Source organism: Furipterus horrens, unplaced genomic scaffold, assembly GCF_987537825.1.
Source record: "Furipterus horrens unplaced genomic scaffold, mFurHor1.1.pri manual_scaffold_3, whole genome shotgun sequence".
Taxonomy (NCBI): Eukaryota; Metazoa; Chordata; class Mammalia; order Chiroptera; family Furipteridae; genus Furipterus; species Furipterus horrens.
In genome coordinates this window covers 29,854,334-29,870,322 of record NW_028327173.1, presented here as the reverse complement: position 1 = coordinate 29,870,322, position 15,989 = coordinate 29,854,334, and the positions used below count along the sequence as shown (strand labels likewise).

The 15,989-nt window shown below is 42.4% G+C and overlaps 1 protein-coding gene across 1 annotated transcript; it reads right to left on the bottom strand.

Moving 5' to 3' along the window:
* Positions 1 to 4,919: 4,919 nt before the first annotated feature.
* KLF17 (KLF transcription factor 17) lies at positions 4,920 to 15,795 on the bottom strand. The gene is made up of 5 exons (XM_090268264.1): positions 15,736 to 15,795; positions 7,370 to 8,231; positions 6,834 to 7,033; positions 6,716 to 6,748; positions 4,920 to 4,973 (listed from the first exon to the last, which is right to left on the bottom strand). Exons 1-5 carry the CDS (start codon positions 15,793 to 15,795, stop codon positions 4,920 to 4,922), a joined length of 1,209 nt encoding a protein of 402 aa, XP_090124390.1.
* Between the last annotated feature and the right edge of the window lie 194 nt (positions 15,796 to 15,989).

Here is a 15,989-nt window from a genome sequence, read left to right as displayed (position 1 = left end):
CTGTGGAACTCATCTGACAAATCCTTAACCCCTGCTGATTCTAACTCCTTCACAACTACACAAGCAGCTGATGCCATAGGGTACATTGTCACCGAGCTCAGCCAAGCTCCCAACCTTGCCTGGCAATCCTTATTTTTTCTAGTTGGTTCACAACCCACTGAGTTAACAACCACCCTTTGAAAAATGCTTCAAAGAGAAACAACACATGATCAGTGGGAGATTTAATCAGAAATATTCAGAGCAGCACTGTTCTTAACAAAAGCAAAAATATTGGAAGAGATCCAGTAGAATATATAAATTGTATATTGATATAATTGAATAATTCTACACAACAGTGAATACTGCATCTGCATGTATGACATTAATAATCTCAAAAGCATAATTAGGAACAAAATATAAGTAAGTTCAAAGAATCTATTACAATGATTCCGTTTAGATGCATTTTAAAGATAGAGTGAGACACTGGATTTAACTTCTCAGCTTAAACAACGACAGAACCATACAGAGTATATGAAGCAGTGGATTTCAACAATGGGTAATGGCAATGCAGGACTATAGTCCTGTGGAAGGAAAACGGAAATAGAGCATGTAAGTCTGAGGAGACAGACACTGAAGTTTGAGAGGACCAAAGTGGCTAGAATTTGGGAGGCAGAATACTTGAGGGGATAGTTTTGCAGAGAAAGCATGCTCAAGATCTTGAGAGGTGTCCCTTTGAGTCTTTGAGTACCGACAAAGCATGAGAATTACCAACACTAGAAAAAAGACCCCTAAAAAAAAAGTAGGCAGAACAATTCCTGGAGCTCACTCGGGGCTGGAAAAAGTTTATTTCCACTAGCCAGAGTGTAAAGAAATAATTTTGCTTTAGTAGCAGGGCTAAATTAGCTCTAGAAAAAAAGGGAAGTTTTGGGCCTGTCCTAAGGAAAAAAAAGAAAAAAGAAGAGGCTTACAAGTAAGCATCACATAAATAAAAATTTCCAAGGAAAAAGAAAAGGCTCAAAAGGGATCCAACAAATTCTAAGAAGTAAAATGCATGCCAGAAGTAAAAGCCCACACTATTAAAAGGAATATAACAAAATCAAACAACTAATAATGTAAATTCACAATGGTCTAGCATTTAGTAAAAAGAAGCAGGGAAATAAGGACAATTACCAGGATAAAAATCAATCAATACAGACCCCAAAATGACAAACTTGGTGGAACTAGCATCTGAGGGCATTAAAACAGCTATTGTAACTATGGTTCATATTTTCAAGAATATGGAGGAAAGCATGACCATGGTAAGGAGAGAAATGTAAGATATTTTTTAAAAGATCCAGACAGGACTTCCAGCCAAGATGGAGGTGTAGGTAGACACGTTGCTCCCCCCCACCCCCCATCTAAAAGAAATATAACTACCTCAAAACTGGAGGCAACCAGAAGTTCCAGAAAACCGAGCTACATGGAAGTCCAACAAAGGTATAAAGAAGAAATACTCACCCAGACAGGTAGGAGAGGTGGAGCCGGGTGGAGAGGACATGTTATGGAGGCAGCGGAGGTGGTGGCTGTGGCTGGCGGAAAGTGCAGTCACATGTTTAAAAAAGTAAGGAGGGACACCTGGGTAGTGTTCCCAGCACCAGACCAGACCACGCAGCTCATGGTTCCAGCACCGGGGAAAATAAAGCCTCATTGCTTCTGACTGTGAAAACCAGTGGGGGTTGGGGCGGAGGCAGAAACTGCTGGTCTCTCAGCAGAGTCCGTTTGTTTAGCGGCTCCCACGGTCCTAGAACATCCACAGACCCACCCACTCTGGGAACCACAACAGCTAAAGGGGCGCCAGTCCAATACAGAAGTGGGAGAAGTACCTGGAATAGGGGCAAGTGCTGAGCAAGCGACATTGTTCCCTCTCAGACCCCTCCCCTACATACAGTGCCATAACGTGGTGAAATGGGGTGCTCCATATGATGAATTCCTAAGGCTCCACCCCTTACAATGTACCAGGTACAACAGGTGCAACAGCTCTACCTCCTAAGACTCAGAGGTAAACACAAAAAGCTGTCAGAATGAGGAGGCAGAGAAGTATGGCTCAAAAGAGAACAGATCAAGGTTCCAGTGGGAGAAATAAGCAATGAGGAGTTAGCCAACCTAACAGACTCGAGATTTCAAAACACTGGCGATAAAGATGCTCACAAACTTGATAGATATGCTTGAGTATGGCAAATGCAGAAGGGAAAAAGTGAAGGCTAAGCTAAGTGAAGTGAAGGAAAAACCACACGAAACCAATGGTGAAGGGCAGGAAACCAGGGTTTAAGTCAATAATTTGGAACATAAGGATGAAATAAATAGTCAACCAGTACAGAAGGAGGAAAGGATTAAAAAAAAAAAAAGAGGAGAGGCTTAGGAACCTCTCGACAACTTTAAACGTGCCAACGTCTGAATCATAGGGGTGCCAGAAGAAGAGGATGAGTAAGAAATTGAAAACTATGTGAAAAATAATGAAGGAAAACTTCCCTAATTTGACAAAGGAAATAGACATACAAGTCCAGGAAGCACAGAGAGTCCCAAGCAAGCTAGACCTAAAGAGGACCACACCAAGTCACATCATAATTAAAATTCCAAAGGTTCAAGATAAAGAGAGAATCTTAAAAGCAGCAAAAGAAGAGAGTTACCTACAAAGGAGTTCCCACAAGACTATCAGCTGATTTCTCAAAAGAAACTTTGCAAGCAAGGGACTGGCAAGTATTCAAAGTGATGAAAAGCAAGGACCTACAACCAAAATTACTCTATCCAGCAAAGCTATCATTTAGAATGGAAGGGCAGATAAAGTGCTTCCCAGACAAGGTAAAGCTAAAGGAGCTCATCATCACCAAGCCCTTATTGTATGAAATGTTAAAGGGACTTATTTAAGAAAAAGAAGACCAAAGCTATGAACATTAAAATGACAACAAACTCACAACTATCAACAGAATTTTTAAAAAAAATAAAAATAAAAACAAACTAAGCAGACAACCAGAATAGTAACAGAATCATAGGTATGGGGATCAGTTGGAGGGTTATCAGCCGGGAGGGGGAATGGGGAGAAATGGGGATATGGTGCAGGGTTAAGGAGCATAATTGGTAGAAACAAACTAGACAGGGGGAAGTTAAGAATAATATAGGAAAGGGTGAAGCCAAAGAACTTATATTCATGACCCATGGACATGAACTAAGGTGGGTGGGATTGCCAGAGGAAGAGGGATACTGGGTGGAGGGAAGCAAGGGGAAAAGAAATTGGGACAACTGTAGCAGCATAATCAATAAAATGTACTTTAAAAAACCCAGACGGAATTCCTAGAGATGGGAAAATACAGTATCTAAAATAAAAAACACTTTTTGGAACTGATTAAACACAGAGGAAGAACAGATCAGGTAGCTTGAAGAAATCTAAAATGAAACAGAAAAAGAAAAAGAATGAAAAATTGGACAGAGCATCAGTAACCTGTGGCAAAATATCAAGCAGTCTATTAAATAAGTAGATTGTGTGTTAGGAGAAAGGGAGGGACAAAAAATTGACAAAACGAAGGTCAAAGTTTTTACAAATTTTATTAAGACTACAAGCCTTTGGATTGAGGAAGCTCAACGAACCCCCCCAAAATAAACAAAGTTCAAAAGCACATTAAACCAATCATTATATTGTTTAAGAATAGTTACACATATGGTAAAAGTGACAAGCAAAAGCAAAGGCAAGACTAACCAAAATTCAGGATAGTAACCTCTACAGTGAAGGATGCGGGGGTGTGATCGGAGAGGGGCGCTCAGAGGCTTCAAATATTATCAGCATGTACTTTTTCTCAAGTGACATTAAGGGTGGACACATTTTTATTATTGTTGTTCTTTAAATTGCATACATACAAAATAATACTTTTGCATGCATAACAAAGATAATAAAAAGTAGAAAATTAATGAAGTTCGTCCATTCTGCTGTGCTACCTATAACACAAGCCAAAAACCTGGGAGTCATCTTTGACCACTACCTCAACCAAATTCAATGATCACTCCTAAATTGTTTTAATCTTCCACTTCCACACCCTGGTCCAAGCCTCCTTCGACTCTCACCTGGAGCACTGAAACCCCTTCCTCTCCCTGAAGGCAGTCAAAGAAACCATTTTTCAAATGTGATTAATTGCACCTTTTTAGTTTGAATCCAATCTTGTCCACTTGTTAACTAAAGCAACAGAGATTCAGTAAATTGCCCAAGACCACAAAGCCAGGAAATGGCAGACAGGATTCGAAATCTACTAGTTTTACTGAGAACCCACAATGCCTTGCCCACCCACTACCCTGTCTTGTATTTGAACAATACTGGGAAAGGCTTAGTCCAAACCTAGCACAGGGTAATTATTTGTTAGAAAAATAGATTGATTTCTTCTTTTCCAATCACCCTCTCACCATGGAAGGGACCTAGTGCCCAAGTGGGAATGAAAGAGATCTTTGGTACTCAAACCTGAGTCCTTGGGGCCAGTAATTGGGTCATATGAGCACCCTCTGTCTCTACTTAAAAAAAAAAATTAGCCTTGCTGATGTGGTTCAGTGGATTGAGTATTGGCCTGCAAACTGGAAGGTTACTGGTTCAATTCCCAGTCAGGGCACATGCTTAGGTTGCTGGCTAGGTCCCAGTTATGGGTGTGCAAGAGACAACCGATAAATATTTCTCTCCCTCTCTTTCTCCCTCCCTTCCCCTTTCTAAAAGTAGATAAATAAAATCTTAAAAAAAATTATATTCACTCTCTTTGCTTGGAATTTGGGTGGAGAGCACCTGAAAGCCTGGTCCATGGACACTGGGGCCACTAAGGGAACAGACCCAGGTGGCCGTGCAGAACAGAGGTGGGGGAGGTAAGAGAGGCAGGCATAGCTAAGGCTGTGGGACGTCCCCAGCTTCCCACAATAAGTTCAAGCCCAGAGGTTCAGATCTTCACCATGGCAGCACTCTGAGAATTTTTGTCCATGATCTTTCTGCCCTGCAACAGACAGTTATGCTCTTAGAAATAGGTCTAGCTAACCTCCATGACTTCTTCAGGCCTGACTCAGGCACCTCTTTGAGGAGTCTTCCCTGGCACACTCTGCCATTGTTTCCATGCCATCCACCATGAGTCCCCACAGCTGTGCCGCTCTCTGAATTGTGGGATCAAATATACTTGCCAAACCAATGGAAGCTGGTGGCTGACTGTCCTCTGAGCAGTTGCCAGGTAGTGTTCTCTCTGCCTAGAATTCTCTTTCCTCTTCCTTTACCTGCTCAGTTTATTTTACTATTTAAGGGATTACTAAATGTTACATATACTTGCTTGCTGAGCTCAAGGATCACCTCCTCCAAAAATCCTTTCTGACCTTCCCATTTAGGTGCTCCTCCCCATGGTCACTGCACCTAGGTGGACCTCTCAGCCCCTAGACCAAATGGTTGCTGGACCACAGGGACTACTCCTGATTTGCTGCACTGTGACCATCACTGGCAGTGCTGCTCGGCATCAGAATAGGCACAGACAACACCTGTAGAAGGCATCATACCTGGTTAAGGGATCTAACTCCAGAGTAGACAGATCCTGGTTGCGATCCCAGCTCTGCCACTTGAGAGCTTGGACAAGTTCCTTTCTATTAGTTTGCTGGTCTGGCTGAGAAGTCCAGAAATGAGGTTTGAACTACCTGGCTGAGTTGCCAGGATAGCCATTATGCCCTCAACCCTAGGGGAGGGGCAGGAAGGAAGGACCCTTTAACATATGGTATGTGGTAGTCCAGGGACCTGAACTCTGGAAGAAAGGGAATTTACAGTTGGGTTCATCCTTCTCTGCCCCAGTCTAATCTCCACCCCCAAGTCACCTACAAAACAGAGCCTAAAACAAGAACTATGTATCAACGTTTTATTTGGGTGGTGTAATCCCAAGGCACTGAAAGTGAAAAAAGGAAAGCAAGGCACAGGAGAATGGGAGGTAACACAAGGTGGTCGCAGGTGGGGTCCTGCTTCACAAGCCTTGAAGAAGCACAGTGAGTGTTCACTGCCTACTTGGGAGACTTCCCCATTGGCTGTACTGTTTGGAAAACAGTGCCTTGCAGCAATCAGGGGAGGGAGGGAATAAGGGAATTTATCCCTCTGGGTCTCCCCCATCTCCCATTAGTCAAGCGTTACCCCAGGAGCATTAACTCCCACATGCTTCTGGGTTGCTCGTGGCTACTTCAAATGCCAAAACTTATGCCCTGAGGTGGCCTTTTCCATCCAAGTCTGGGACTGGTGGGAGGAGACAGAAGTTCTGGGCATGTGGCTGGTGAATGATAGACAGAATATGATTCAATACATAAGATGTGCCCCGAACAATCCAATACTGTTCTCCAATACTGTTTTTCTCATTTGCCAGAAGAGGAAGCATGGCAGAGTGGTCAGAGACCTTTCCCAAAGTCACAAGATTTGAAGACAGCCTGGCTCTGGAAACTGTGGAAGACCAAGATAAGGAACTTGGATTTTGTGTAGCAGGCAAAAGAGAGTCACTAAATAGTTTCAAGCTGGGGAATGATGTAAGATTAAGAGCTTTTTAATAAAGCTCCCAATCTCTACTTTGTCCCATCTTTCCATGTGTCTAAACTCTGCAAAAGTAAGTGGTAAGGGCATTTAAGACAGTTTTTGAAGAGTCCCTGACAGGATTCAGGGCTCATATGGGCTTCATTCAACACTGCCTCATAATCTTTCTTGGCCTGCATCTAAGCCTATACCTACCGAAGAGACTCGCTGGTCAGAGGCAGGCGGGATCTGGGTGGAGAAGCCAAAATGAGAGGAAGAGGAGATTGACCTAAAGACCAGAAGCAGGAGGACCAGCCATCTGTCCATCGCTGACCTGTGGACTGGAGGATCCTGCCACCCGCAGATGAATCCTTTGGTGTTGCCTGAGGTGGTCAGATCTCATGAACTGTCGGCCACACAGATCACATTTATGTGGTCTGTATCTGGTGTGTATCCGCGTATGTCGTCCAAGCTCGTCAGAGCGGAAGAAAGACCATGCACAGCCTTCCCACAAACATTTATAGGGCCTCTCACCTGGGGAGGGAAAGTAACAAGGGAGAGAAGGAATTAAGTAGAGGAATTTAGGCCAGCAGGTGGGAAGGAAGGGGTCTGACTGTACAAGGCAGAGCAGTCAAGGTTGGGGGATCAAAAGGAAAAACAGGAAAACAGGAGGCACACAATCAGCAGTCCCCGCCATCTTGGTACTGTCCTACAGGACTGGGAAAGCAAGTTGGTGAGGATAGTATAGCTTGATCCCCAAACTGAAGGATGACAGGCTAGTCACCAACCCTTACAAAGCAGTGGTCCAGCACAAAATGAAAGCCCAGAGATGCTTCCACCCCCACCCCCCCTGCCTGGCCCCTCATTCACCTGTGTGTTTGCGCTGGTGGCTCACAAGGTGGGAGCGCTTAGTGTAAGCTTTATCACAGTCCTCATACTGGCAGCAGTGGGGCCTTGCAACTGTGGGTCTTCTCCTGGGAGCCCTTCCCTGGGCCCTGCAATTCCGCTCTGCACTTTGTGGGGCAGGTATGAGTTGCTCAGGTAGGAAGCCATCTTCCTGAGGAACTGGCTGGCTAACGAAGGAGCCCTGGGATTCGAAAGCCAGCAGTGATGGGGACCCAGCTGGGGGCATTTGACAGCTGTGGGGATCTCTAGGGGGCAACATCTCAGCCAAAGAGGGGAGCATTGCCTGGTCCTCAGCAGAAGGTATGCTTGGGGCCAGTAGCATTTTAGGTGTCAAAGTGTCTCTGTTAGAAGATGTTGCTGGGTGGCCTGGATAAGGCATTGCTGGAACCCTATTGTGGGACATCGTTGGGATTCCACTGGGACCTGTGTCTGGTGGCCCGTTGAAGGGCATCCTTAGATTCCCACTGAAGGTCATGGCCACCCCTGGAATACTGGGCTCTCCTAAGGACATCATCTGAGGCCCCTTAAAAATTGTCATTCCTGGTTGAGAGGGAGACATTCCCTGACAACAAATCATTTGGGAAGGAGGGAGAGTCAGTTGGGGGCAGTAGTTCACATCATGCTCAGGCAGCAACACACTGAAGGGTGGGCCCATATCATTCGCATTCTGCCTGGGTGCCTCTGCAGAAACCAAGGGGATCCTCTCCAGCTGTGGACACTGAAGAACGTGTTGAGTGCCTGATGGGCCAGAGTTCCAGGAAGTGTGCACTCCACCGCTTCTGGGAGACGGAGACATGTCCAAGATGCACATTGACTCCTCAGTACCCTTTGAGGGAGGGAGGGAGAGAGAGAAAGATATGAAATTCATCTTAGTTCAAATTCCAGTTCCACATGTCCTTCCTCCCCATCTCTAGACCCCACTTGAATCCAGGCCTCCATCATCTCTTGCCTGAATTATCCTACCTCCAGGCCATTCCCCAGCTTGGGTTCTTCTAAGATACAGGTCTTGCTGATAGGACAGTGGAAGCCTAGGTGTGATTCACGACACTTTTCCTCCTTGGTGCATTTTGTAAAATTTATTGATTGATTTTAGAGAAGAAACAACACCAATCTGTGATTCCACTTAGTTATGAATTCATTGGTTGATTCTTGTATGTGCCCTGATTGGGGATCCAGCCTGCCACCTTGGTATATTGGGATGACTATCCAAGCAACTGAGATACCCAGCCAGAGCAATGGCATGTTTTTGTTTATTATTTCATAAAAAACAACAAAGAGGGCAAATAAGAATGGAGGCTTCAGATGGATCCTGGTTTTAACAAACCTTTGAAACCATCTGCAAATACTTACCGACAGAAGAGGGTCTCACCAGAATGGTAACTGCTGTGGCAGGTCTGAGATCAAGCATTGGAGGAGGTAAGAAAAGACTTTTAAAACCACTTTAAAAAGGAGCGGTGGGGGAAGAAATAAACATCAAAAGAATCTTCAGAAAGAAAAAAAAAGGTGGAGGATTGTCTTGGAAGTCAGGGCAGTAGCCCTTGATGACAAACTGGCATAAGAGAAAGAAACAAAAAAGGGATTGGTGGCAGAACCTCTTGAAATGGGAGAGGATCCAAAAACCCTATTTTTAACACTGTCCATTACTGTAGGAATAGGGAGAACTCTTGAGCTGGGAAACTGAGAAAGCTACCCAATCATCTCCCATCCACTCCTCCTCCATTGGGACAGTGCAGAAAAGACCAAGCAAATATGAAAACCAAAACATAAGTTAAAAAATACAGCACTGCCCCCCCTAAACCAACCAGTATCCAATAAGAAAAAAAATAAAGAAAATTTTAAAAAAGGGCCCTGGCTGGTGTGGCTCAGTGGACTGAGTGCCCACCCGTGAACCAAAAGGTTGCTGGTTTTATTTCTAGTCAGGGCACATGCCAGGGCTGCGGGCCAGGTCCCCAGTGGGGTGCCTGTGAGAGACAACCAACTGTTTCTCGCACACATCAATGTTTCTCTTCTCTTTCTCCCTCCCTTCCCCTCTTTCTAAAAATAAATAAATAAAATCTTTTTTTTAAAAAAAGGCAGTATCCATAAAAGATACAAAACATCAAATCAGAAGATAAAGACTGTAATTTCTCAAAAGAAAAATAAAATTCACCAGAAAAATGCTGCCATAGATCGAAGAAAAATTAATAACATTTAAACACAACTTTTTTTTAAAAGAGGGAAAAAGCAGAACTTAAGAAAACAATTTCAACTTTAATACCAATTACAGAATCACAGAGCAGAGGAGGAGGGAGATCATGGTGGAAAGAAGGGGAAGGGACTAGTCAAAGAACATGTATGAATGACCCATGGACATGGACCACAGTGTGGGGATTAACTGTGGGAGCAGGGATTGGGCTGGGCAGAGGAGGGCAAAGGGGGAAAAATCGGGACAACTGCAATAGAATAACAATAAAAAAATTAAATAGAAAGAATCACAGAGCAGAAATAGACAATTCATTAAGCTGCACACTTTAAATGTTTATACTACTAAACATTTAAAGAAAAACACGCATATTTTTCAAATTCTTCCCAAAAATTGAAGAGGAGGGAATACTTCCTAACTCATTCTACGAACACATCATTGCCCTGATACAGAAGCCTGACAAAAGCATCACAAGTAAAGAAAACAATAGACCAAATGTTTTATGAATATAGATGCAAAAATCCTCAACAAAGAAAACTAGCAAATCAAATTCTTCAGCACATTAGCAAATTATACAACACAACCAAGTGGACTTTATCCCAGAAATGCAAGGGTGATTCAACATATGAAAATCAATCAATGTAATGCACTACATCAGTAACTCAAAGGGAAAAAACACATCATCACCTCAATTGATGCAGAAAAAGCACTTGAAATAATTCAATACCCTTTCATGATTAAAAGACACTCAAAAACTAGAAATAGAAACTTCCAACATAATAAAAGGCACTCATAAAAAACCTAGTGCTAACATTATACTCAAGTAAAAGACTGAAGGCCTTTCCTCTAAATCAGGAACAAGACAAGGATGCCCAATTTCACCACTTCTATTCAACATTGTACTGGCAGTTCTAGCCAGAGCAATTAAGCAAGAAAAGAAAAAAGAGGCAGCCAAATTGAAAAAGGACTAAAACTATCCCCGTTCTCAGATAGTACAATCTTATGTGCAGAAAATCTGAAAGACTACGTACACACTGACACAAACCTGTTAGGACTAATTTAAAAGTTCAGCCAAGTAGCAGGATACAAATTCAACACACACACAAAAATCAGTTGCTGCTATACCCTGACAATGAACAATCTGAAAAGGAAATTAGGAAAGCAATCCAATTTACAATAGCATCAAAAAGAATTAAATAGTTAGAAATAACCAAGGAGCTTAATTTAAACTGTGAAAACTACAAAACATCGCTGAAAGAAATTAAAGATGTAAATAAATGGAAAGACATGCTCATGAATTGGAGGACTTAAGTTATGATGTCAATGTTACTCAAAGCAATCTATAGATTTAACGCAATCCTTACCAAAACCCTTTTGGCAAAGATAGAGAAATCCACCCTAAAATTCATATTAAAGTCACAAGGGACCCCAAATAGTCACACACGCACACAAAAGATCTTGAAAAACTTACTACAAAGCTATAATAATCAAAACAGTATGGTATTAACATTAAGAACAGACCTACAGCCTTGGCTGGTGTGGCTCAGTTGGTTGGAGTGTTGTCCCAATAAACCAAAAGGTCATGGGTTCAATTCCCAGTCAGGGCACATACCTAGGTTGTGAGTTCAGTCCCTTGTTGGGGTGTTTGCAAGAGGCAAATGATCCATGTTTTTCTTTCAAATTGGTGATTCTCTCCTCTCCCTCCCTTCCCCCTCTCTAAAATCAATAAGCATGTCCTTAGGTAAGGATTTTTTAAAAACAAACAGACTTGTAGACCAACAGAAAGCCCAGAAATAAAGCCTCACATATAAAATCAAATGATTTTCAACAAGGTTGCAAAGACCACTCAATGGGGGTAGAGATGGTCTTTTCTATAAAACTGGATAGCCCACATGCAAAAGAATCAAGTTGGAACCTTACTTAACACCATGTAAAAAATTAACTCAAAATGAATCAAGACCTAAACATAAGAGCTAAAGCTATAAAACTCATAGAGGAAAGTGGGGGAAGTTTCATGACATTTGATTTGGCAATGATTCCTCAGATATGATACCAAAGGCATAGGTAACAAAAGATAAAATAGACAAAATTGGACTTCATCAAAATTAAAAATTTTGTGCATCAAAGAATACTATCAACACTATAAAGGCAAACAACAGAATGGGAGAAAATATTTGCAAATCACATATCTGGTAAGGGACTAATATCCAAAATACATATTTAAAAAACGTCTAAAACAACAGAAAAACAACCCAGTTCAAAAGTGGACATAAGAATTAATTAGGCATTTCTCCAAAAACATACAAATGACCGATACACACATGAAAAAATGTTCAACATCACTAATCATTAGAGAAACGCAAATTAAAACCACAACGAGATACTACTTCACATCCATTAAAATGACTATTCTTTAAAATAAAAAAAAAGCATTAGCCTTGTCTGGTGTGGCTCAGTGGGTTGGGTGTCATCCCACAAACTGAAAGTCGGCTGCTTCAATTCCCAGTCAGGGCACGTGCCTGGGTTGCAGGCCAGGTCCCCAGTTGGGGGCATGCGAGAGCAACCAATCAATGTTTCTCTTGTACATCAATGTTTCTCCTCCTCTTTTTTTCCCTCCTTTCCCCTCTCTCTAAAAATAAATAAAACCATTTTTTAAAAAAGCATTAGCAAGATGTGAAGAAACTGAAATCCTTGCGCACTGGCTGTTGGAAGTGTAAAATGCAGCCACTATGGAAAACAATCTGGCAGTTCCTCAACAAATTAAAAACAGAATTATCATATGATCCAGCAATTTCTCTTCTGGGTACATACCTATAAAAATTGAAAGCAGGGAATTGGAATAGATATTTGTATTCTCCTGTTCAGAGTAGCATTTTTCACAATAGTCAAAATGTAGAAGCAACCCAAGTGTCCATCAAATGGTGACCAGATTTTTTTTAAAAAAGTGGTATATCCATACAACAGAATATTATTCTGCCTTAAAATGAAAGGAAATTCTGACATATGCCTCAACCTGAGTGAACCGTGAAGAGATTATGCTACGTAGAGTACACCAGTCACAAAGGACAAATAATGATTTCATTTATGTAAGGTACTTAAGGAAGTCAAATCCAAAGATACAGAACGTAGAATGGTTGTTGCTAGGGGCTGGGGGTTGGGAGGGGATTGAGAAGTCACTAGTGATTAGGGAGTTTCAGTTTGGGAACATGACAATGTTCTAGAGATGGACAGTGATGATGGTTGCTCAATGATGAAAACATGCTTAATGCCACAGAACTATATATGCTTAAACATAGTTATGATATTTTTATAATAAGTAGATTTTACAATTTTTAAATGTTTTTAAAAAGGACACAGAAGGGATCCCCACTGGCCAAATTTGTGAAAAATTGAGAATCAAAAAGAATAATGTTTGTTGATTGAATCTATGAAAATTCATGAGACAAAGTAACAAGGAGTCAGCACTTACCCCAGCTTCAGACACTATGAATTGAAGTGAAAGAATCAAGAATTCTGTCTTTCTGGTAGGAAACTGTTATTTCAAAATCACCAATTATTCCTGTTGTTTAAGAAAAATCCTACCTTACAGAAGAATACAAACTAATAAATACAGAAGGTATGGTGGAATTGGAAAATCATTATTTTACAGCCCCTAATGAAACTTTTGATTGAGGAAAAATATTTGAAGCCAGGAGGTGAATGCTTGGTGGGAAACTGGGGCATGTGGATGCATTCAAGGTAACAGCACACAGGTTATATATTCTGACTGCAAGGCTAAAGATAAGCTTGAATAGAGATCAATCAGCTGTTGTGCTACCTGAATTCAAGGGCCAAGCCCAGAGTCACCAAATGTGGAGAGCCAGATGAGCTTCCTGATGTAATAATGCAAGATGAAGCTTGCTGTACCTATGAGACATTCTTACCAAAAATCAAGAATCCAATTAAGCTTTAAGATCTAACTCTAATTTAGAGGTAATAACAAGAGAGAGATGATCAAGCTAAATGATACCATGAGAAACCAATCTGATAAATCCAGATGGAGCATTCTATAAGACAAAAATGAGGATCATGAAAAAAGGAATGCTAGTCAGGAAAAAATTTCAGAGACCCAAAGGACTAATAACCACATGCTGTGTGGTCTTAACTTGGATCCTGGTTTGGACATATCAGCTAAAGGACATTTTAGGGGAATTTGAATAAGAATCACACTAAGATGATATTAAAAGGTTATCTATCATTAATCTTGATAAATCTGATAATGTTTTGACTATGGAGAAGGAAAACAAATTTTAAACCCTACAAGTGTTGGGGCGATCCTGTTTCATTCACCACTAGACAGATGGTCAGAAACTAGTATAAGTAGACACCTATTATGCCCCAGATAAATGTCTATTGGATGGGTATTTCTGGTGTGCCTCCCCTTTTCTCTTTCTGATTCTTCACTGGCAAACTTCTTGGGAAATGTCTAAATTCACGTTTACCAGTTCCTCACCTATTATTCCCCCAAATTCACTCCTGTCCCCATTGGGCCACAGAACCAACTTGCATAAAGATCACCACTGACCTCCATATCACTAAATCCAAAACCTTGTCAGACTCCTCTTTGCTTGACCTCTCAGGAGCTTCTGAGACTACTGGCCACACTCCTCTTGAAATGTTTCCTACCCCTGGCCTTAGGAACACATTGCAGAAACACCTACACACACTTGCCTAGTTTTCTCCTTCCCTCTCTGGCCCCAGTCTTCCCCTAGAGGTTTTCCTGTGCTACTCTCAGGCACTCTTTCTCATGCTAATGCTCCATTTCTGTTTATATTCCAGTTATTGTTAAAACAATAGCTCCGGGGCAGATCTATCCTGAATCTTCCAGCTGCCTAATGCAATGTCCATTTGGACAGCCCACAGGCACTTTGGACTAAGTCCAAAACTCCTGATCATCCTTACCCATCAAGTCACTCCCAGAGAGGTTAAGAAAAACACCTTAATCCAGTTTCTTCTCATCCTTCCCTCCCTCAGAAAGTCACCACTATTCTCACCTAGTTGTGCAAACCAGAAATCTGTTAATTGTCCTGGATGCCTCCTTCACCAACTAAATCCCAGTAATTACCAGTTCTTGTGGTCTCCACCTCTAAAACATTTCCAGGATCTCCATCTCCACTTTCACGCCTCTAGTAAGACCGCCATTTTAACTTCCACCTGGATTATCACAATAGCTTTCTAACTATTGCCTTGAATTCTGCCCACAACCACCAGGGCAATCTTTAAAAAAAATGAAAACCACGTTTGAAAAAAAATGCAGAGCTAATTTTGACTGAGCATGGTTAAATGCATTAACGGCGTTCTACTCTTCTCGCAATAACCAGCTCAAGCACTGCATGAAGGTGCTGCAATCCCTGTCCCCCTCCCCTTGGGCCACTCTCTCCTCACTTTCGAGACCTGGTCTCGTAGTCTGTTTTTCACTTCCTCCGAGGTGGGGGCACACTGTTCCTGATCTCAGGACCTGCAACCCTCTACCTGACCAATTTCCCAGTCCCAGACCAAATCCACAGCTGTCTCCTTGGTGTCCTAAACCAGATCAAACACCTCTGCTATTTGCCCCTGTGGTCTCTGTACTTCTCCGTCACAACTTGTACATTTCCAATCATTCAGTGATTTATTAATAAAACGGTATAACGTCTTATGGAAAATTTACCATGTATTCTCAGGGTCTGGCAAAGGCCTGACACTTGGTAGGGCTCCAATAAATATTTCATTTTTCTTCGCTGCACATGTCCCACTGCCTTCAAAACGTTGCTGCCTTCTTTCCTCAGTATTTAAGCCCCTCTCCTTGAGGCTACCTGGAGCTTTTTACCTGGAACTAGCACAGGCGCTAAGGCTCGGTGAATATTAATTGAATAAATGACACGTGATTTTTTCTTCTTTTTTGTAGATGTATAGGGTAATGTCTACGTTGTAGAAACATTGCTTTTTTTTTTTTTTTCAATTACAGTTTACACTCAATATAACGACACATGATTTGTGTCCTTGATATCGCATCCCTGCCAACCCCGTCCCTAGAACTCCTAAAGCCCAAACGTCCGCTTTCCTCCACTCCTCCAGCCTCGGATCTTCCAGCCCCCGCGCCCTGCCCTGGGGCTGACGCTGGACCCACCTCTGAGAACTGGTGCTGAGAGGCCACCCACTGGCTCAGAACCTCCTCTTCTTGCTCCATCTCAGCCTGGGAGCCGCTGCACCTCGGAACTGGGTGCGGGCCCAAACCACATCAGAGCGGAGTGGAACCCCGCCGCCGTGCCGTCGCAGGTCCGCGTCGGGTACCCCCACGCCACAATCACCACGTTCCACCTCCCCTTCCCGCTGCGGGGCGGGGCGGGGCCGAGGGCCGCACCCACCGACCCTCCCTGCAGC